Genomic DNA, 24,466 nt, shown 5'->3' with positions numbered 1-24,466 from the left:
AGGTATCTGACTCGAAAGAAGGCCAAAAAACTTGAATTTTTTTGCATGTTTCGGTTTACTCTTGGGTTACTCTATTTTTCTGATTCAAGGTCAAAAGCTGAATAAGATTTGAAAACAGGAGGTTCCTTGTTGCTGTTCCCTTGTACTAAGAAAGGTTCAATCGTTGTGGTTAGCTCGCTTCTACCACATCCTTGTCGAGGAGCTCCTCAGATATTAGTCCACAGTTTCCGACATATTGGGTATTATGAACTCAAATTTTGCATGAGTTCATTTCTATGGTATATCCATACCCATCGCCAATATGAACAAAATAGGAAGTGGAAGGGTAGTAAACTTTTGAAAAATGTGATTACTGGGGATGGAATGCCCCATTTTCGTCTCCTGTGTTATTTCTTTTATAAATGTGATTGTCGCTCCTAATTTGTCCTTGTGCAAAATCCATGGGATCCAGCATTTGGGTTCCATCTTCTTTGTATTTAACTCTTGTCAATGCTCTAATATCATAACCGGCACTGTAACATTAATACCTGTTCATATGGTTTCAGTTGACGCCATATTGAAAGCTGTGCGGCTACACAGAATTTGTGGCGTTCTGTGTGAACGGTAGCTCTCGAGCACACTACAGAAAGCCATAAGCTGTGGCGCCACATTAGCTGCATGTGTGAACCAGGCTTAAGAATAAGCTACTGTCTGTCGTGGTCAGACAATCCACTGAGTATTTGACTTAAAGGACTACAGGATTTTTCATACACTAATCAATAAAATGAGTGTCAGTCAGTAAGGCTTATGCAGCTATCTGTCACTCGAACAGGTATTTCAACTTCCGGTACCACAATCTAACATAACAGTCACGACACTCATTGCTGTAAACTATAGGTGGCACCAAATACAATTCAAACTCGCGCGTCTCACCCAGCAGAACACGTTACAAAACAAATGAACGCCACACAGCCACAACAACACGTAATGGCAGCGAAAACTCCGCCTATGTTTTGAGTAATCGGAAAAACTGCATTGCCACACGAACACAGGCAAAGAAGTAAGCCTATTTACTTCGCCAACAACACAGGAAAACGCACCACAACTTCAAAACTGCAAGTAACAGAAAGAAAACCTGATACAGTCTTATTTCCGTTCGTAAATGCATAACAAACAGAAAATAAATTACATTTTTGCTGTTTGCAGATGAAAAGTTGTATATTGTGTAGCAGAACAGCTACCAGAACAAGAGGACAATAACATCATGTAAGGTATTTTACTTTTCGCCAATTAAGTTATAAATGCAACCTTCACATAATGCTGTAAACGACGCAAATGTTAATATGTTAACAACAAATTTACAGTAAAATATAAAAATAGAACCCACTGACTATAGCACAAAAGTGCTGAAACATGTATGTGTGAAACAAAAAGAAAAAAGGTGTCTTGCATAAGGCGGAACTTCTCATCCCATTTCCCCAATAACGTAACTGATAGAAATAACCGGTTAGTGGGAAGTAACGGTTACTGTGATAACCGCTCATCTGATACTGACAGTTGTTTCAATAACTGCCAACAGTGCCCCATTCCATCTGTTGACCGATGACCGTACTATGCTTTCGCGTGAACTCATCTGAGACCTGGCTCTGAAGGAGAGGATAGACCATTTGGAGTGTGTTCTGTATGTCATTGGAATAACTGTGAGACTGCGCCCCATCTGTTGATAGAACTGTGTATTATTTCGTGCGCCTTCGTTACTTTTAGCACAAACAATTAAATAAAGTTAATGTCAGAGCGGTGGCTGATAGAATCTGCAGTACAGGAATTAACAAGTTCGGTTGCTCCCTTGAGTCACCGCCTTATATGTCAATTTAGTTTGAGCGGGTAGTACGAGGGTTACCATACGGAAATAACTGTCAGAGATAGATATTTTTCTCTGGCAGTTATTGGCTTACAGTTCCCGTTCTCTGGCAGTTAACGGGCTGTCACTACAGGTAACCTGAAAGTAGGTAACGGAATAACTGTGTTCCTGAATCAGTGACCCCAGTTAAAGGTCGTAGACCCTGGTGATATTTCCAGAGAGGATAGCTACTGGAGCGAACAAATATTTTCTTACTGTTACGGAAATAGCATCCCTTTATTTCGTGATTTACGAAATATTTGAATTTTTTTGTCTTTGAGAGTTTGTGTAATATCAGAAGACAGATGTTTCTAAAAATTATTCTAAAATAAGTGCAAGTAGGCAAGTGGTAAGCTACAACACGTTCCTGAAGAAACACTTGTGTGAAGTTGGATACAACTGCAGCTTACCACATTGATATAAACAATATATAAATACACAGATGTCACCTGTTGCCACATTATATTATTCTAAGTGGGACAAGCAACTGCCAAACAGTGCGAGAAATATGCTGTTCATCTAAACACTAAGTTCTCAAAGCCAACAACACAGTCAGAGGTGTTGTCATATGTTAAATTTGCCATTAGAGACATTTCATCCAATGACATATTTACTAGTTTATCAGTATCGGATAAATACTGAACCTTCTGCTTTAAAAGGTGGAATATATTGTCACTTATCCCAAATTTTATTTGTATGACTTCCATATACCTCTATAATATATGCACTGGTAGAAGTATAAAACATTCTGACAAAACCTGTATGCCTGAGTGCTATAATACAATAAATTTAGAGCAAACAGCTTACTTTTGTCTTTCAGTCTTGCAGCACATTTCTCCTCCAGTGGCATGCTAATCTGGCTTACTAATAAGTAAATGGCATCGTTTTTTAAATATCATGATCCTATAGTCTTCAAATTGTGTTTCTGCTTCTTCACTTGATCCTTCTGATACAGTTTCTGTTACTGTCTGTACTTAAAATCATAGGCACTATCGTGGTCCCATAATAGTTATGCACGAAGTCTAGCGATCTGCACATTCTGATGCTTCACGCGCTTTTGCAAGAGATGAATAACTGCTCTTAATCCAAACACAGGTCTGAGTTGATGATTCAGATGTATCTGACTCTGATCTATGGAGGGCTGAAGTGGTTGTTTCTATGCGTGGGACTGTTTTATGGCTTTATACTAATTGCCAAACCTTTGTGGCAGTTTGCTCTTCATTGTCAGCTGAGGTGGCTTATGCGGGACGTCGAACATTGTGGGTACTGTATTCCACACGAATTTATTAGTGTCTGCATTCATGAACTGGTTTGATTCGAAATGCAGCAAACAAAACTTAACATCATTATAAAGGTAAATAAGGTCTTTTTTCATTAGTTATTCTCATCTGCTATTCACTAGTCACTGTATGCTACTAAAATGAAACATTAGTCATTAATACACACATGTAGTTTGCAAGCGAATCCTGAGATATATGTACACTATGTAATCATGTGTATATATATACACTATGTAATCAAATGATCCGGACACCTGGCTGAAAATGACTTACAAATTCGTGGCGCCCTCATTCGGTAATGCTGCAATTCAATATTGTGTTGGCCCACCCTTAGCCTTGGTGACAGCTTCCACTTTCGCAGGCATATTTTCAATCAGGTGCTGGGAGGTTTCTTGGGGAATGGCAGCCCATTCTTCTAGGAGTGCTGCACTGAGGAGAGGTATCGATGTCGGTCGGTGAGGCCTGGCACTAAGTCAGCGTTCCAAAATACCCCAAAGGTGATCTATAGGATTCAGTTCAAGACTCTGTGCAGGCCAGTCCATTACAGGAATGTTGTTGTCATGTAGCCACTCCGCCACAGGCTATGCATTATGAACAGGTGCTCAATGGTGTTGAAAGATGCAATCACCATCCCTGAATTGCTCTTCAACAGTGGAGAAAGCAAGTAGGTGCTTAAAAATATCAATGTAGGCCTGTGCTGTGATAGTGACACACAAAACAACAAGGGGTGCCAGCCCCATCAATGAAAAACATGACCACACCATTACACCACCGCCTCTGACTTTTACTTTTGGCGCTACACACGCTGGCAGATGACGTTCACTGGGTATTCGCCATGCCCACACCCTGCCATCGGATCACCACATTGTGTACCGCGATTCGTCACTCCACACAACGTTTTTCCACTGTTCAATTGTCCAATGTTTATGCTCCTTACACCAAGCGAGGCATCGTTTGTCATTTACTGGCGTGATGTGTAGCTTATGAGTAGCCGCTGCACTATGAAATCCAAGTTTTCTCACCTGTGGTAGTACTTGCAGTGGATCCTGATGCAGTTTGGAATTCCTGTGTGATGGTCTGGATAGATGTCTGCCTTTTACACATTAGGAACCTCTTCAGCTGTCGGCAGTCTCTGCCAGTCAACAGACGAGGTCAGCTTGTACCCTTTTGTGCTGTAAGTGTCCCTTCACATTTCCACTTCACTATCAAATCATAAACAGTGGACCTAGCGGCGTTTAGGAGTGTGGAAATGTCACGTACTAACTTATGACACAAGTGACACGCAATCACCTGAGCACGTCCGAGGTTCGTGAGTTCCGTGGAGCGCCCCATTCTGCTCTCTCACGATGTCTAATGATTACTGAGGTTGCTGATATGGAGTACCTGGCAGTAGGTGGCTGCAAAAAGCATCTAATATGAAAAACGCGTATTTTGGGGGGTGTCCAGATACTTTTGATCACATAGCGTACCTCCCAGCATCCTTAGGAAACCTAAAGAAAGACAATGTGGTGCCTTCTGCTTGTTGTTGCTGCTGCCATTTATTGCGCCACAGACGTTTCCGTTTGTACAAACCGTTGTACAAACAAAAATAAACAACCAGAATTTGCTTTCACGATCGCACCGAACTCGCCAGTTTTGCTTACTTACTGGCGCTTTGCTGGTGCAGAATATAACAAAATCGAGGCGAAGTGTTGCGAATGTTGTGTTGGACTATGACCAGTACTGGAATTAAGTTAAAGGTGTTTAATATGTTGGTGGCTTAATGAAAATTATAATGGTTAATTGTGATAATATTTAGCAAAGTGTTGCTGATGCTGACTAACAATAATTATCCCCAAAGCGCAGAAGGGCCTCAGGTCGTTTCTCTCTATAGTTAGCCAAAATCTTTATTTAATCCTTTCTTAGAATATGAAGCAGAAATATACATCTAGTTTATTTATTTGAGGAAGCTGTATGTAAATTATTATAGTTAACACAGTCAAATAAGTAATAGTGAGTTATAGACATATAGTGCCAGTAACTATATTGCACTTCCAGGTAAAGTACATCGAACACAACAACCAAGGAACATTATATTACACACATAACGTTCAGGGCGTACGGTAACACCAGAGAGGTCTATTACTCATATATTTCGCATGATGCACTTTGCCGCTGTCTCACACGAAATGCATTGTTCAGACAATTCCAACACCCCTCTTTGAATATATATTTTGTGGTTTGCCTTCACAAGATAAACCAAATAGCCCCACAATTTCTCTTTGTCCAAGAGTTTTGTCAGGCCAGCCAACATGTCTTCTATGTACAGGTGGGCATGGTGATGTTCTGTCACTCTGTGTGGTTCTGGATAAAATGGTGCCTCATAACATTATGTTTTGTCCTAGCAATAGTGACATCATTTTTAGCTAGGTTACTCCATTACTGTCACATAAGATTGTTATAGGTTCCACAGTTAATATGGGTTTTATGTCACATATTAATGTTCTTAGCCACAATGTTTCCTGTGTGGTATAAGATGGCGCCATAAACTCAGCCTCTATGGTACTCAATGCAACAGTTTATGCTTTTGACAGGACCATGAAATGAGGGCTGACATTAATTTAAAGGAGCAGCCAGTAGTGCCTACCTCCCAATTCACTCCTCCCAGTCTGCATCGCTATAGCTTTCTAGTCTTGCTTTACCTTCTCTATGCTATCTCAATTTGTGGTTTGAATTTCCTCCTAAATAAAAGAATATACTTATCACAGTTTTCCAGTGGTTTTCCTTTGGATCTCTGCAATACCTGCTCACTGCATTGGCGGCAAAAGCAATGTCAGATCGTGACGTTTGAGACAAATACTACAAACTCCCTACTGCTTCTAAATTTGGAATGTTCTTATCACATTCCACATCTGCTTCATTTATATTTAACTTCACTCACTCATGCCAAATTTCTTTAAGAGTTTTTCTGTATATGATGATTGATTTATGCTCGATTCTTATCTCTCTTGATCCTTAGTGATCTGCGTATCTAAATAACGTTTAACTTCTCCCAAATCAAGCACCTTAAACTTGGTTTGCAGCTGTTTCTCAAAAATTCTCATTTGGCTTTTGTTTTCAGTCAAAATAAAGAAGTCGTCCACCCATATTGCCATTATTATTGTCCCTTCTCTTCCTCTTTTATAGTATATACTGGGATCTTTCTTAGATTGCTTCATATTCATATTTATTAGAGTTTTATGTAGACATCGATTCCAGCAATGTCCACTCTGTTTAGGTCCATAAATACTTTTTCGCAAACGCCAAATCTTTTCACTTTCTGATCTCGTTTTCATGACTTCTCTTGGTGAAATGACATATGTCTCCTCCTCCAATTTCCCATTTCAATATCCTGTTTTTACATCCATATCATGAATTGTTAAATTTTGTTTTGCTGCTAAGGCTAAAAGATATTTCAATGATGCATACTTGACTACAGGTGAAAAAGTTTCTTTGTAATCTACCCCTTGTTTTTGCGAATATCCTTTTATTACAAGTCGTGCTTTATACCTTGGTGATGAATTTTGGGGGCTTTTCAAAGTGAATACCTGTCTTGCCTATAATGGTTTCTTATCTGCTGGCATATTTACCCATTCAAAGGTTTCGTTCTGAGAAAAAAAATTCCAATTCCCTATCCATCGCTTCTTTCCACTCTTGAGAGTTTAGGCCGCTCATTGCTTCTTCTGCTGTTGCTGACTCATCTTTAAAAGACTGGGCTGCATACATCTGAAAATCCGGATATTCTTTCGATTTTGGTACGTGAGAAGAACGTCTTTTATTGTTCTCTTCATTTTGTTTGTCCTCAAAGTCATTGTCATCATAAATAGTCTCCAATTACCTTTGACTGTCCTCTTCCTGTTCTTCACTTTCTCTTTCTTCACATAAGGTTTTACTCATGGAACTAGGTGCAGTTATCTTAGTAGTCTTGCCCTCTTCGGAGTCCTTTCTATTTTCAAAGAATACTACATCTCTGCCTGTAATTATCCTTTTATCCAATGGATCCATTAGTCGGTAGCCCTTTGAATTCTCACAATAGCCTACAAAAATATACTTTTTAGCTTTTAATTTCCATTTTCCTCTCAGCTGTTTTGGAGTGTGCGCCATTGCATCACACCCAAAAATCCTTCTTTTGTTTATGTCAGGTTTCCTTCTTACCAATATCTCGTAGGTCGTTCTATTCCATAATGCTTTTGTAGGGTATCCCGGATGTTGATACCTCCTCTGCCTAAAAATCTTTTGATAATCCAGCATCAGTTATCATGCTCCTTGCTTTTTCAGCAATGGTCCTATTAGCCCTCTTGGCAACCCCATTTTGAGATGGGCTGTACCTTATGGTAGTTTGATGCCTGATTCCCATTTTTGCCAGACGTGTTTCCAATGCCTGGTTAGTATATTCTTTCTCGTTATCAGACCTGATGATCATAATCATCTTTCCCATCTACTTTTCGACCATGTTAGATATTTCTCAAAAGTGTCACTCACTTGGTCTTTGGAACTAAGAAAATAATCGTGAGTATATCGTGAATATTCATCAATAAACTTTCGAAAATAATAACTCCCATCTAAGGATTTGCTCTTCATCGGGCCACATACATCTGTATGTATTAACTATTAGACCTCTGTAGATTTACATTTACTAGTCGTAAAAGGTAGCCTTGCTTGATTTCCTTTATGCATATCTTACAAGGGTCCTTGGATACACTGTAATTATGTATTCCCTTTACCGTATCCCTTATTAAAGACATACTCTTTATTTAGGTGTGCAAGTCTGTGATGGCATAAAAAACCTTCCGTTGAGTATACTAAACGACTAACATTTCTATATTTACTGTCGGTGGTATCCAACTAAAAGTACCCCTTTCGTTACTTGCTGTAGCTATAACTTCACCATCTTTGTTGATTACTCTTGCTCCATGCATGTCAAAAGCGACTGTATTTCCCTTCTTGAGAATTTCCCCCACAGTCAGTAAGCTACTCGCAACGTTTTTTACATAATGAACATCATGTGTTATAACCATATCAGATTCCCCTTTTACACTTAAATATAGATCTAGTTTCCCAACCAAATGACATTGGAGATTGCTGCCAACAGTAAATATTCCCATATGAGTCTTATCTTTAACTTCATAAAGAAGAGATTTGTCTCTAACAATATGCACAGATGCACCTGAGTCTAAAATCCATTCCAGTTGGCTATTATCCACATCTCCAAAATAGTAAAAACAGGAGAGTGCCCTACCTTTATTATTGGTCCCTCTCTCTGTGCTATCAACAACATACCCCTTTTGCTGCATGTCTGACCGTCGGTTTATTTTTTGTCTGCACCAAGATGCAATATGTCCCTTTCTTTGACATCTATAGCACCTCACGGAATTCTTCTTTTTGTTTTTGAATAAAGAGCAGATGCAGCCTCCTTCTTCAATATGTGACTGCTTGAAGTACTCTACATCTTGTAGGATCTTCACTTTAACACTGTCGCCCATGATCAGTATACCTGATCTTCCCAGCCCCATAATCATAGGCGGATACCTTTCAGGCAGTCCTGCCAACAGTGGTGTCCCTATCCATTCGTCAGCGATCTCAAACCCAATGTTTCTCAGTCGGTTCGACGTGGCTATTATTTTGTTTACGTATCCGTCTACACTCTTGCATTTGTCCAGCTGAGTGGTAATTAGCTCACATAATAATCCTACTTTCCTTGTACGACCTCCATCCTGAAATGCACTTCGTAATTGGTCCCAGGCTTATTTTGCTGTTGCATCTTTTTCAACGTGATTTTGCTTTCCTATCCTTACTTGAATAATTCTGATCTGTGGATTTCATTGTCCATCCACCACATCCCATAGGTCGTCCAAATGTAAATACGCTTCTACTGCAAATTTTCTCGATGCATAGTTTTCTCGACGCATAAGTCTTTCAATCTGCGGAATTTGGGCAGCGCTCAATTTAACGGTAACTTGATCTTTCTTGACGTAAAGAATAATACCGAAGAATAATACAAAAGGGTTGCGTTAGTCTTGTAAGGATAACTCATACTTGACGCAAGTGTACTACTTGGACCCTTATTCCAAATGCATCGCTGGTCCCATAACCTATTAGAGTCGACACAGTTGAATAAGTAATAGTGAATAAAAGACATCTAGTGCCAGTAACTATATTTGCACTTCCAGGTAAATTACATCGAACACAAAAACCAAGGAAAATTATTACACCCACAAAATTCGGAGCTTACAATAGCACCAGAGAGGCCTATTATATTTCACATGATGCAGTTAGCCGCTGTCTCACACGAAATACATTGTTCACACAATTCCAACATAAATAAGTTTAATTCTGACGTACTCCTCTTTCCTTGTTATTTTTTTATCGTTTCTGATATTTTTCATACATCAGTCCAAATATGTGATTATGAAAGGGAAAGGGACATATATTTTGTATCACTGAAGGAAGTTATTTTCTTATCTCCTTGGTATGACTTGGCTGCACTGCTTAGTGCTTATGCTCTGTGATAAGGAGCGTGTTGTTTGTTGTTATGTTTTGTGTCCGTGTCCACGCGGTAATTGAGGTTAAGTTTGCGTTTTAGTAGTGTATGTGACAGTATAAAAAATGAACATAAAATCGAAAGGCAAACCAATAACGAAACGGTTATCCACTGTCAAGAAATCCAATTTGAAGACCAAAAAGAAGAAATCTGGCGCTTTTCGGCCGCAAACAAATATTAAAGTGAAAAATTTTGAGCCAGAAAGTGACAGTGCAGCAGAAGAGGCGATTTCCGAAATGAGAGCGAAATATGTGAAGAAGAAAGCAACGTCTTCAAAGAATGCAAGTCCAAAGGGCTTCGCCAGACCTAGGTTTTCTAACAATGGTTCGTAACGTGTGAAATAGCCCCTAGATTTTTAATTATTACTTGATGAGATAAGAGACTGGTGTAGAACCCAAGATTTTTGCGTAAATCTATTTATATTTTGCTGTCTGCTATGTAATGTAAAGCTTAAACGGATTGCATCTTAAGCTTTCAAGACTGCGTGACAATGCAATGAGATGTTTTTCACAGTGTAAAAAATTGTATTGTCCTTTCAGATAGCGTTGCAGCAACTGTGGATTTACATTGTGTAGATATGAAGCTGTTTGTATGGCAAGGTGTCTGCAATCTGCAAGTGGCCGATATGTGTGCCTAACATGTATTTGAATGTGGTTTGTAGTTGCTTATGCGTCTTTCATTTTCGAATGACAACCATCAAAGTGTCTCGTAAACCAAGTGATGTGTAAATACTTTACTAGCGAGATTGACTTTCCAGATATTCTCTAATTGGGAAATTATACCTGTAAGGTATCGACAGACTTTGTATTAGTGAAGTAGTTCAGCGAAATTATGAAGTCCAACAAAAAGAAGCCATATTCGAGTATGCTACATTTTCTGTACTGGTATATATCATAAGCTGTTAATCTAATTTCTAAAGTCGTTTGATACTTCAAAGAGATTGAAAGCTAGTCTCCACCGTTTGCTCGCAACTGTGAATTTGTAGTTGACTGCAATAAGATATCATTTATCTTCCATTCCTTTCAATTTCTATTGAAAGAAACTGTGAACCTTTTAGCGCCAGTGGTTACTTCTCCAGTTAATTGCGTCGCCACTTGTGTATTTATCATCATATTTTGATTAGCTTCTGGTCTTTTGAGACAAATTCGAGGGCTGAAAGTCAGTAATTTTTATGATGGTTACTAGTTAGCTGCCCCACCACTCAACCCGGATGACCAGGTTGCATAATCAGGATTTAATGCACTGTATTTTTCCTTTAACCCACATTGTAGACAATGTTTTATGTGTTGATAGTGGTGGCCATAAGTATAAAAACCAGGTCGCTGCAGTTATCCCTGCTGGTCTCTTCATCTCTGCATAACTACTAACTCCATACAGTGCTGCACTCTGACAGATCCCTTCAGGAAGGACTTCCTAATACATAAATATATGTTAGATAACAAATACATGTTTTTTAGAAACCGTTTTCTAGTTATTGCCAGTCTCAATTTTATGTACTCTCGACTATGGCCAACATCAGTCTATTTCTACATTACATAGATACTCTGCAAGCCACCATACGGTGCATGGTACTCTGTACCACTGCTAGTCATTTCCTTCCCTGTTCCTGTCGCAAATAGAGGGAAAAACGGCTGCATCTATCCCTCCATATGAGTCCTAATTTCTTGAATCTTATCTTCGTGACCGTTAAGCATAATGTATGTTGGCAACAGTAGAATCATTCGGCAGTCAGCTGCAAGTACTGGTTCTCTAAATTTTATGATTAGTGTTTATCGAAAAGAAAGTCGTCTTCCCTCTGTGTATTCCCATTTGAAGCCCTGAAGAATCTCCATAACACATGTTGTTTGAACCTATCAGGAACAAATCTAGCAGCCCGCCTCTGAATTGCTTCAATGACTTCCTTCAATGAAACCTGGTACGAATCCCAAACACTCGAAGTATTGAGGAATAGGTTGCACCAGTGGTCTCCTTTATGGAGGAAACACCCTTTCCTAAAATTCTCCCAATAAACCAAAGTTGACCATTCACCTATACTACCACATTCCATTCCATATCACTTTGCAATGTTATGCCCATATATTTAAATGACCTGACTATGTCAAACAGGACACTAGTAATAATGTAAGTGTGAATTACAGGTTTGTTTTTTCTGCTCATCCTAATTAACTTCCATATTTCTACATTTAGAGCTTGCTGTGGTTCATCACACCAACTAGAAATTTTGTCTAAGTTGTCTTTTATCTTCCTACAGTCACTCAACTTCAACACCTTACGGTATACCACATCATCATCAGCAAACAACAACAGGTTGCTGCCACCATCACCAAATTGTTTATGCTTATAGAGAACAACAGAGGTCCTATCACAGTTCCCTGGGGTTCTCCTGATGATACTATTGTCTCTGATGAACATTCGCAATTGAGGACAACGTACTGGGTTCTATTATTTAAGAGGTCTTCTAGCCACTCGCATATCTCTGAACGTATTCCGTAGCTCATACGTGCAGTATGGCACTGTGTCACTTTCCAGGAATCTAGACATATGGAATCTGGGGTCAGTGGAGGCGTCTGATCCTACCCATCGGGTTTGACCCGTGACGTACGGGTGTTGTGGTGTGTGACGTCATGTCAGCACCGAGTTTAGATTACGAGTATGTTGTGTTTGTAGATGTCGTCTTGTTGCGGTTGGAGGTGTCCTCTGGTTGTGTGTGTAGGGTCCGCATGTTATGTGGTGTATTGGGTTCATTTGGGTGTTGGGGGTTGAAGTGTGCATTTATCGGTCGTGACTGTTATAGAAGAACTGAAATTAGTTTCAGTGAGTTAAGAATTAAGTTTTCGTTGTGTTTGTGTTATTGCGGTGTCGTTTGGTGTTATTGGTATGCTGTTTGTCGCACGGCAAGTCATTTAATACAGTTTTTGGCTTCTCGTGTTAGGTATGGATATGACTTCTAAGTTTAATAGTGCACGTCTGCAGGCTGAAATGGGGGACGACATGTTGTCTGTCATTAAGTTTCTGCAACTTTTTGGGCTTGTGGTGGAGATAGTGAAATGCAGCGTATGCAAGCAGAATATGCGCGTTGGGTTTTGTGTGTGTGTGTGTGGGGGGGGGGGGGGGGGGGAGAAGAGATAGATTGGCGTGGATTATTGTTGAGTCAGTGTTATTTACTGCATGTGTTGGTGGTTGATGTTTCGGTATCGGCACTTGTGGTTGATTTATGTATCGTAGGGGAAGTACTCGATTTCGATTTTTTTGGTGTCATGAGTTGTATTTAAGCTATATAGATCATGGGAAGTGACCAATTCCAATGTGTCATTGTAGATATGTTTTTTGGTATCGTGAGCTGCTGTTGACCTATATAGGTCAAGGGAAGTGTCGGATTCCAATGTGTCGCTATAGCTGTGTTTTGGAATCGTGAGCTGCTGTTGAACTATACTGGTCAATGGAAGTGTCAGATTCCAATTTTTGCTGTTTTAGGCATCGGTTTTGTGGTAGTTGCTTTTAATTTTGTGGTATCGACAATTGCGGTTGAGCTATGTAGGTGAAGGGAAGTGATCAATTCCTTTTGATATTGTAAGTGAAGCACAATTTGGGAATTTTGTGGTGTTTTGATGTCATCGTTTTGCGTGGTTTGGGATTGTGGTGTGTGTGTGTGTGTGTGTGTGTGTGTGTGTGTGTGTGTGTGTGTGTGTGTGTGTGTTTATATTTAGTTTGCTCCCACCCAAAAACCCCCAAATTCATGTGCTGTTCCCATTAGTTTGGAGGGAGAGGTGTTGGTTTTGTACGTATTTTAGTGTTTGTTGTCGTGTTTATGTAATGATGTCATAGGCGCCATATTGGAGATGATGAGATTGATCATTTCCGCCATACTGGTGACGTCATGCGTCAAAGCAGATGGGTGGAATCGGACTCTTGTGTAATCCCGGAATCTGCCTGTTGACCTTCATCCATGGTTCACAGTATATCGTGTGATAAACAGGTGAGCTGTGTACCACACTAGTGATGCTTTCTAAAGCCGTGCTGATTCATGGACATAAGCTTCTCAGTCTGAAGAAAGTTTTATTACATTCGAACTGAGAATATGTTCAAGTATTCTGCAGCAAACCTAAGTTAGGGATATTGGTCTGTAATTTTGGAGGTCTGTTCATTTATCCTTCTTATATACTGGAATCACCTGTGCTTTTTTCCAATCACCCAGGGCATTGTGCTGGGTGAGATATTCGTGATAAACGCAGGATATGTAAGAGCCAATGCTGCAGAGTACTCTTCGTAAAATTGAGTTGGGTTTCCGTGCAGACCTGATGATTTTTTTGCTTTCAAATCTTTCAGTTGTTTCTCTATGCCAGGGATGCTTATTACTATGTGGTAGCTTGTCCGAAGATCAAATGACAGTATTTTTGCAAGATTCTCCTGTGTGAACAATTCCTTGAATGTGAAATTTAAAACTTTAGCTTTCGATTTGTCGTCTTCAACTGCAACACCAGACTGGTCAACAAGGGACTGAATGGAAACCTTAGACCTACGTAGCAATTTTACATAGGACTAGAATTTCCTCGGGTTCTCTGCCAGATCTTTTGCTAAGGTATGACAGCAGTAGTTATATGCTTCGAGTATAGGCCTATATCTTTTAACAGATGCATGAATCTCTACGAACCTTTGCTTGTCGTTACTTGTGTGTTCTCTTTTGAACCGAGAGTGCAACAGCTCTGCTTCCTCACATCTTCCGAATTTCGTTATGAAACCATTATTGGTCCTTTCCATCCTATATCCATTTGCTGACTGGAATACTCTCTTTCACATTCTAAAGGTGGCAGGGGTAAAATACAGGGAGCGAAAAGCTATTTACAATTTGTACAGAAACCAGATGGCAGTTATAAGAGTCGAGGGGCATGAAAGGGAAGCAGTGGTTGGGAAGGGAGTGAGACAGGGTTGTAGCCTCTCCCCGATGTTATTCAATCTGTATATTGAGCAAGCAGTAAAGGAAACAAAAGAAAAATTTGGAGTAGGTATTAAAATTCATGGAGAAGAAGTAAAAACTTTGAGGTTCGCCGATGACATTGTAATTCTGTCAGAGACAGCAAAGGACTTGGAAGAGCAGCTGAACGGAATGGACAGTGTCTTGAAAGTAGGATATAAGATGAACATCAACAAAAGCAAAACGAGGATAATGGAATGTAGTCAAATTAAATCCGGTGATGCTGAGGGAATTAGATTAGGAAATGAGACACTTAAAGTAGTAAAGGAGTTTTGCTATTTAGGGAGTAAAATAACTGATGATGGTCGTAGTAGAGAGGATATAAAATGTAGACTGGCAATGGCAAGGAAATCGTTTCTGAAGAAGAGAAATTTGTTAACATAGAGTATAGATTTAAGTGTCAGGAAGTCGTTTCTGAAAGTATTTGTATGGAGTGTAGCCATGTATGGAAGTGAAATATGGACGATAACTAGTATGGACAAGAAGAGAATAGAAGCTTTTGAAATGTGGTGCTACAGAACAATGCAGAAGGTAAGGTGGGTAGATCACGTAACTAATGAGGAGATATTGAATAGGATTGGGGAGAAGAGAAGTTTGTGGCACAACTTGACTAGAAGAAGGGATCGGTTGGTAGGACATGTTTTGAGGCATCAAGGGATCACAAATTTAGCATTGGAGGGCAGCGTCGTGGGTAAAAATCGTAGAGGGAGACCAAGAGATGAATACACTAAGCAGATTCAGAAGGATGTAGGTTGCAGTAGGTACTGGGAGATGAAGAAGCTTGCACAGGATAGAGTAGCGTGGAGAGCTGCATCAAACCAGTCTCAGGACTGAAGACCACAATGACAACAACATCCATTTGCTAGGCGCGTAACTCCCCAGACCACAATTTGCAGTCTGTGTGAACTTTGTCCATAATTCCCATTTTACTGGAACTTAAGTGATTTGAATTTATACTGTCTCAATGATATGCTAACAACTGCTTATCTGCTCTTTCTAGCAGAAACACTCTCCTAGTCTTCTTGACTGATTTATTAAATGATGACTAACTAACTGAAACCCTCAGCTGCCGACATGTGTTGTTGATATACCTCGATGTGGACAGCTGAAAATGTGTGCCCCAACCGGGACTCGAACCCGGGATCTCCTGCTTACATGGCAGACGCTATATCCATCTGAGCCACCGAGGACACAGATAGATAGCGCGACTGCAGGGACGATCCCTTGCACGCTTCCCGTGAGACACACACTCCCAACTGTCCACAATTCTACATATGTAAAGTACCTTATAGACATTTGCCCATCCACTCATTACTTGCTCCGATTCCCCGTAAGAGTTTGGGCAACCTGTGCGCATTCGCACAGACGGAGGTCAATGGCTGGGTAGCCTTTTAACTGTATATATGAAGACAGTAACTGTTCTTGAAAGAACAGATACTGCTGATGACCGTGCAGCTTTTCCCTGGAATAAATGATGACTAACTAACTGAAACCCTCAGCTGCCGACAGGTGTTGTTGATATACCTCGATGTGGACAGCTGAAAATGTGTGCCCCGACCGGGACTCGAACCCGGGATCTCCTGCTTACATGGCAGACGCTCTATCCATCCGAGCCACCGAGAACACAGATGAATAGCACGACTGCAGGGACTTATCCCTTGCACGCTTCCCGTGAGATTCACACTCCCAACTGTCCACAATTCTACATATGTAAAGTACCATATAGACATTTGCCCATCCACTCATTACTGCCGCACGCTTTGGTGATGTATTAAATTCCATAACATTTGTTGCCACAATAACATCATGATCACTGATCCCTGTTTCAGTACAGACATTGTCAACAAGGTCCGGCCTATTTGCAGCTACAGGATTTAAGAAATTTCCATTGTTTGTGGGCTGCTGAGCTGGCTGCTCAAGACATTTTTTCAGAAAACATGTTCAAAAGTATCTCACTTGACTGTTTGTCTGTACTTCCCACAAAGAACCCGTAGGCATCCCAGTCTTCTCCTCCAACTAGTATTGCACGATCTGGGTGTTTTTGCACTACTGACCACAGATTTTTATGAATGACTATATAACTTTCACAGCTGGGTCTGGTAGCCAGTAAAAACACCCAACAATAAACTTGGTTTCACCTAGACCTGTTATAAGTAACCATGTAATTTCACTGTCACAGTACACTTCGACCTCAAGTAGATACAATATTTTTGTCAACTGCCATGAACAATCCCGTCCTATGGCTTCCAATCTGTCTTTCTGGTATAAGTTCCACAATTTGCTAAATATCTCGGAGCTTTCCACTTCAGGTTTCAGCCAGCTCTCGGTCCCAAGAATAATTTGAGCATGAGAACTTTCCTGGAGGGCAGTATGTTCAGGAACTTTATTATGAATACTTTGACAGTTTACTGATAAAATTTTTGCAGTGGCAGTGTCTTTACTCTGACCTCTGTCTGATTTCCCTTGCTGTGCATCGACTGGCAAGTGTTCCTCAAACTGCTGTCTAGCCTAAAACCTGATTCTCTCAGCATTGCCTGATAACTTGATTACTTTCTATTGCCATTGTTTTATTTATGTCTGCCCCAATAGCTGAGTGGTCAGTGTGACAGGGCCCGGGTTCGATTCCCTGCTGGGTTGGGGATTTTCTCCGCTCAGGGACTGCGTGTTGTGTTGTCTTCATCATTATTTCATCCCCATCCGGCGCGCAGGTTGCCCTATATGGTGTCAAATGTAATAAGACCTGCACCAAGACGGCCAGACCTGCCCCGTAAGGGGCCTCCCGGCCAATGACGCCAAACGCTCATTTCCATTTTTGTTGATGGTCATTATTATTGCTTTTCAAGACTGTGTCCATTCTATTCAGCTGCATGTATCCATTCCATTCAGCTGCTCCTCTGAGTCACTTTCAGTGTCATGGCAAATCACAGAGCTTTTATTTCTTCTCCCTAAATTTTAGTCCCCTTCTCAGATTTCTCATTAGTTTCCTGTACTACTTGCCCGATGTACAGGTTGAATAAAATTGGGGATAGGCTGCAACTCTCTCATTCCCTTCTCAACCCCTGCTTCCCTCTAATGTCCATTGTGTCTTACAAATTTTGCAATCTGGTTTCTGTTCATGAAATAAATAAATTTTCACTCTCTGTATTTTATCCTTATTTTATTCAGAATTTCAAAGTGTATGTTCAAATTACCATGGTCAAAAGCTTTCAGCAGATTTACGAATGTTGTAACATAGGTTTGCCTTTCTTCAGTCAAGCTTCTGGGATAGGTTTTAGGGTTAGTGTTACCTTGTGTGTTCTACATTTCGTCAGAACTCAAAGTAATCTTCCCCGAGCTCAACTTTTACCAGTTTTTCCAGCCTTCATATCAGTTTTTTGAAATGATGACTTACTGAACTGATAGTTCAATAGTATTCACATCTGCTGGTACCTACCTTCATTGAAATAGGAAATTTGAAGTTTGGGGATATTTTGTCTGTCTCATATGTCCTACTCATCAGATGGAATAGTTTTGTCATGGCTGGCTTTCCCACAGAACTCAATAATTCTGATGGATTGTCGTCTACTTCAGGGGCCGTATTTCAGCTTAGGTTGTACAATACTCTGTCAGATTCTTCTCACATAATCATATCTCCCATCATATCTTCATTTACTTTCTCTTCCTTTTCTGTAATTTTGCCTTAAATTTCATTTTCCTTGTTCATTTCCCTTACTTAGTACTAGTTTGTTGTCTGGGCTCTTGTTCATACACTTGCTCCTGTATCCTCCAATGGTCAATTTAATTTTCCTGTAGGCAGTGTCTATCTTTCCCATAGTCATGCATGCAACAGCTTTGCATTTGTCCTCTATCCATTTTGCATGTTCTTTCAAGCTCATTTTTTAGATGATTGCATCCTCTTTCACCTGCTTCATTTGCGGCATTTTTATGTTTTCTACTTTTCAGTTAAATTCAATAAATTTATTCTTAACCAAGATTTCATACTGGATATTCTCTCTCTACTTATTTGAGCCTCTGATATGTTCACTATTTCACCTTTCAAAGCTACGAGTTTGTGTGCTATTGTTCCGCTTTTGTTCGTTACAGTCAATCACTGCTTAATGTTCCCTCTGAAATTCTCATTAATCTCCACTTCTCTCAATTTATCCATGTTCTGTATCCTTGATTTTGTACATTTCTGCAATTTCTTAAATAATTTTAACCTGCAGTCCATTATCAATAAGTTATGGTTGTAGTCCCTATGAGCCCCCATAAATGTTTTGCTGTTAAAATCTGGTTCTTAAATCTTTGTCTTTTAAGAAACCTTTCAGTGTCTCCAGTTCTCTTCCACATTTACAACCTTTTTATGTGATTCTTAAACTAAGTGTTAGCAATGATTGAATTAGGCCCCTGCGGAGTTCTATCAGATGGCTGTCTGTATCATACCTCCCCCCCCCCCCCCTCAGTCTGTGTTCCACTGTTTTTCCTACTCTTTCTCTTCCTGCTGTTGAACACCAATCCCTCATCATAATTAAACTTTCATTTCATGTCCCTTAACTATCTGAATAGGCCTAATTTTTTTCTCCCATTATACAGTCTTTCTATCTCATCTTCTTCATCATCTGTGGAGCTAGTACTACCATCGTAGGTGGTGGCTTCGTGTGTATCTTGGTCATGGTAATGCATTTGCTTTGCTGTTCATAGTAGCTTACCGGTAAATTTATTTTCTTATTCATTAATCGATCTACTCCTGCAGTATCCCCATTGATTTTGTAGTTGTAACCTTGTACTCACCTGATTGGAAATTCTGTTCTTTGCTCCATCGTGCTTCACTAGTTCCTAGTTTGTCTACCCATTTCCCTTTTTAACTTCTCTGAGCTAACTATCCAGTTAAGGTATCTAACATGTCAATCCAACCTGTAGAATGCCAGTTCTGAGTTGTCCTTTCCCGAAGATCTGACAGTTCTTTTTTACATGCAGAATATCTTACCCAAGAGAATGCAAGCAGGAAAAATAATGGCTGCAGTTTCTTCTTACTTTCAATCATTCACAGAACCAACTCATCAAAGCCATATTGTCTCTAATGTTATGAGGTTGGATCAGTGAATCATCTGCAGATACCCCTCTGTCGTGGTTGCGTCAAAGGTACTGCTGTCTATATCGTTGAGCACGTGAGCTTCCCCACCTTTGTGGAATCTGAGGGTTCATGAGGGAGGAAGTAGGCCTGTATTAGAAAATATAAATAAATAATGTGCCCTGCCCATATACAGATGTTGTGGTTGACAATGCACACAGCCATGATGTAAGGTCCCAGAAACAACACACATCTGTTTTCTACTTCGTTTGAACTAAAGTTGTTGTCAGTAATTGAGTATTGGCTCAGGTAACATCATATTAGTTACTTTCATTGTGAGTTGTCTTACAGCTGTGATATTGAAATGCACAGTACAAATTATCATGATCCCTGCAACAGTCAGTAGAGGTTGGGGGGGGGGGGGGGGAGGGGGTGGTGGTGGTCACCACAAAAAGAAACATAAAGTATGTTATGAAGGGGCAGAGGGCAGAATGACCATGATGATAGTGATACAAAAAAACATCCTCTGCCACACACCATAACATGAATAGTACACATTTTAAATTTTTCGGGGTTGGGGTGGAGATGGAGAAAGAGTTACATTCCACTAAAACAGTCGTTTTCCCAACTGAAATATCTACAGCCACCTTCAAAACAAGAACAGTTGGAGTTACTGTTAACAGAATTTCAATTCACCCCTTACAGTTTGCGGATACCCTGACAGTTGATAGTGAAAAAAAAAAAAAATACAGAATATATTAATCATAAATTTGCAACAATTCTGGAAGGCTCAAACTCAAAATTAATATTTAAACACGGCAGTAATAAAAAATGAGAACAATGCTGAAAAAAAATAAAATAGAAAAATTTGATACTTTTGTCATTGAAGTACGTCAGTTATAGAAGGCAATAGATAGTAAATGGAAATCTGAGCAAGAATTGCAACAGCAAAATGTGCTTTCACTGGGGGGGGGGACTATTACTGAATAAAATTTTTTATATAGGAAAAGAATTGTCATGAAATTCATCTTCAGTCTGTTTATGCATGACTGTGAAGGCTAGATACTACTCATAATATACAGAAAGTGCTGTAAATGTGGCTTTGGAGAAGGCTACAGAGCAGGGCCTCTGACAGTATACGCACCAACGCATCACATAGTGTAGAGTGCAGAAGGCTTCTTTGCTATGGTGACGTGCAGAAGGCTTCTTTGCTATGGTGACGACGGTGAAAATCTGCACTCCTTGACTTGGTGCAATAGCACTTTCTCTCTTTCCTTACACTTCAATCGCAAGCTCTGCATGTTTCGACTTTCCCTAAAACTTCCTATCTGTTTTCTTCATCATTGTCAAATGTTTACGTGTAGCGGGTGCAGAGCTTAGTTTGGTGGGCAAGATTACTGGTGCAGAAGAGATTTAAATAATAATAATGATAATAACTTTAAGTTTGGTTTTAGCAGAAAATTTTCTCATCTATTTTCACCTTTTTTATTTGTAATTGTGCTACCGAGACTTGGAACAAGTTAGGCAACAGCAACTCTAAGAGAATTTATTGTAGTACTTGCACGCAATCTAACTTTTGTACAAGGCAAAACAGAAAAACACCTTTCACACATACATGTGGAACCAAACATAGAAATAATGTTTGTTGCTTCTCAGTGCTGCATAGGAAATCGTTCGTTCATCAAATTTATTTTGTAATACTCAAAGGTCTGGTCAAATACTTTCGGTAATAATCGGTGTACAAATACATCAGTTTGAAATGTAAAACAGGAGGCGCACTTTCAATTGCTATTGAAAAAGGCTTTACAATCAAATAAGTTATTTGCTGTAAGTTAGTAATTTCCTGTAACAAAAACAAAACCAAATGTTAATAAACGAAGATAATGTATAAAATGCTTTGAAGTCCAAAAATGTGATGTGTTTCGATAAACAGGTACTGTGGTCTGTTGTTTTTAATGTAATGTTACACTTGTACATTTAACAAAATTGAGTTTATTTTGCTGTTAATGATATACCAGTACATTACCTGTAATCAGTTGCTAAACTGATTTTCAAGGAATTACAACACCTCGACATATATTTCAAAGCGCACGCCTTCCTGCACAGATACTGTCGAATGAAACCATAGTGCCATTTAGGATAAATGACTTTCAAAAATGTGGATGCCTTATTAAAGGTAAAATTTATATATTGCTTACCTAGCTCAGAAAAGTGTTGCACACTTTTCTCTGAAATGTTGTTGTTTAGTAGTTGAAGTTTACATTTATATTGTAAATAGTCTTCACGGGTTTGCCGTTGGATCATTTTGTGCAAATTCCACAATACTTCCTCAGAGCAAATGTCTGACATCTTCAGGTGGTTCAACCTTGCTGGTGGCTAGGTACGCAGCTGCGCATTCTAGCGTGTTCTAGAAATGGGGCATCAACGTGGGGATACCATCAGTTGTACCTAGCCACCATCAAGGTTGAACCATCTGAAGATGTCGGACAGTTGCTCTGAGGAAATATTGTGGAATTTGCACAACATGATCTGGTGGCAAACCCGTGAAGACTATTTACAACATATCCGCTGGGAAAGCTTGAAGAGTCACAGCTTTTATATTGCTGGCCATATTGTTGATGAGATTATTTTATTTTTTGAAGTTTCAGGATTTAATCATTTAGGGGAGTCATAATATCTACTACAAATCCTAAATCAGCTACCCCTTCTGGGTCGTGCAAAAGTGGCTCTGGACGTCCTTAGTTTTAGGACAAAGCCACTGTGTGACGTAGTAGATTAACTCAGGAAATCACTTTTCCTCTAATGAACTAGCGTACCTAAGCAAGCTAGGGAATATCTGGATACTACTCTTCAAATTCAATGAAAAATTCTTTGAACTGAGAATGAATGAGCCTGTGAGAGTGAATATAGCTAGTTCAAGATATGTACAACTAAGTTTATCACATCTTGCAGAACGATAACTTTTGCATTAAGATTCTCTTGGTGTGCAGAACAATGAATGGCAGGGCGGCTTGGCATGTTAAGGTTTCTCTACAGTAGGCCAATAAACCCTTTTACTTCATGGTGCACTGCTGGTTTCCCATCTGTGATAGTGGAAAACAGCTTTTCCCAAGTGAGTCCTATTCCTTCAGCTGCCACTCTGACTGCTTCTAAATTATTTGCACCTGTAGAAGAGCCCTTCATTGAAATAGTGTACGGGACCTCTTCCATTACATGTAGGCATCATCCACACCTTGCGAAAAAATGGCTAACTGAACCATATTGCTAATATCCATGGCTTGGGACTCATTAAATGAGATGATGTACAAAACAGGTTTTCAATTTTGGCTGCTAATTGTTCATGCAAGTTTCTGGCAATATTGCTGATTTTCTAAGATATTGTCATACTGGAAAGTGGTAATCTGCTGTACACGGGAGCTAATGGGGGATTCATTGTCTGTACTGTGTCCAACAAAATATTCTTTATTAGTGGTCCTTCCATAGAAGGCTTCTCAGCTCTTGCTAAACATAGAGTAACTTTATAACTAGCTCTAGGAGTCCTTTTGCAGTATCCTTCATCTTCTTCATCCTAAATTGGAGAAAAAGATTGTGTTAAGGATAATACAGGCAAAAACGAAAGCAAATACACATTTGTGAGAAATGTAAACAAACTTCATTTTGTTTAGCAGGACCTTTAATCTAAAAATAAAGTACTGGTACAAACCTCATTTGTGGATGCAGCATTCTCTTCTACAAGGGTTTGCAGCTTCTCTAATTCCTCCTCCATAGTGTACCTTACGAGTTCACTGTGTTTTTCTGAATGCAATTTGCTGTAGTGTCTTTCAATAGATGATTTTCTTACACATATAATTACTGCCAATTAGGCATTTGGCTTTATCGTCACAACTAACAAACAAATAAGAAAGTTCCCATTCCAGTTAAAATTGACTTACAGAAATTTTGCCCTTTCCAGAGCAGGTTGTTCCAGTGTTGTAGTATCTTTCTTACGAGTGTTTGTTTCAGTGTTGAAGAAAGAAAGAAAAAAGCTGAGTTGAGGCGATTTTCTGTGCGTGAAAGGCCATCCTGCAGGGTAACAGTTGAACAGAAAGAAAATACAGTGAAGATGTTTTGAAAGAAGTTACAGTAGTGATTTATTCGCCCAAGATTATTTTAGGATCACAATCCAAGCTACCACACAACTTTTAAAGAAGAAACTTACTAGCAACTCTTCAAAAAAGAAAACAATTTTGCTGTATTTCTGTTTAAATTTAATATAGATATTTTTAACAAATGTAATGGGAGCAAGAAATGTTAGTAAACAAAAGCCAGGGGAGGGCAAGAAAGGTAATAGTATATCTGTCACTAATACTGGGAAATATAAGTCATACAGGTAGACATATGAATGAATAGGCGGGTGATGGAGCCCCTTAGGGAAATAGCGGAAAGTTCAGGGAAGAAGGCCAGTGTTCACTCTGTCTGCTTGCTGGGGGTCTCATCTGAGATGTGGAGGCGGCCCTGCTGGCGGCGATAGAGAGCACTGGGTGCACCTGACTGCAAATTGTTGCTCATGTTGGCACCAATGACTCTTGCCGTCTAGGTTCAGAGGTCATCCTCAGTTCGTACAGGCGGTTGGCAGAGTTGGTGTAGGCAGAAAGCCTCGCTCGTGGGGTGGAATCTGAGCTAACTATATGTAGTATTGTTCCCAGAACCGATCGCGGTCCTCTGGTTTGGAGCCGAGTAGAAGGCT

The 24,466-nt window shown here is 39.7% G+C and overlaps 1 protein-coding gene across 1 annotated transcript in view; it reads left to right on the top strand.

Moving 5' to 3' along the window:
* The first annotated feature begins 9,695 nt into the window (after window positions 1–9,695).
* The window catches only part of LOC124622710 (nucleolar complex protein 2 homolog), a 162,615-nt gene continuing 147,844 nt past the window's right edge, over window positions 9,696–24,466 (top strand). The window contains exon 1 of the mRNA XM_047148504.1: window positions 9,696–10,042. Coding sequence (XP_047004460.1) covers window positions 9,784–10,042 — 259 coding nt within the window. The 5' untranslated portion in view covers window positions 9,696–9,783. The remainder of the gene's footprint in view (window positions 10,043–24,466) is intronic.

The sequence above is a fragment of the Schistocerca americana genome, chromosome 1 (assembly GCF_021461395.2).
Source record: "Schistocerca americana isolate TAMUIC-IGC-003095 chromosome 1, iqSchAmer2.1, whole genome shotgun sequence".
Classification (NCBI taxonomy): Eukaryota; Metazoa; Arthropoda; class Insecta; order Orthoptera; family Acrididae; genus Schistocerca; species Schistocerca americana.
The sequence above is the reverse complement of the archived record's forward strand: the minus strand, read 5'-3'. Positions and strand labels throughout refer to the sequence as shown.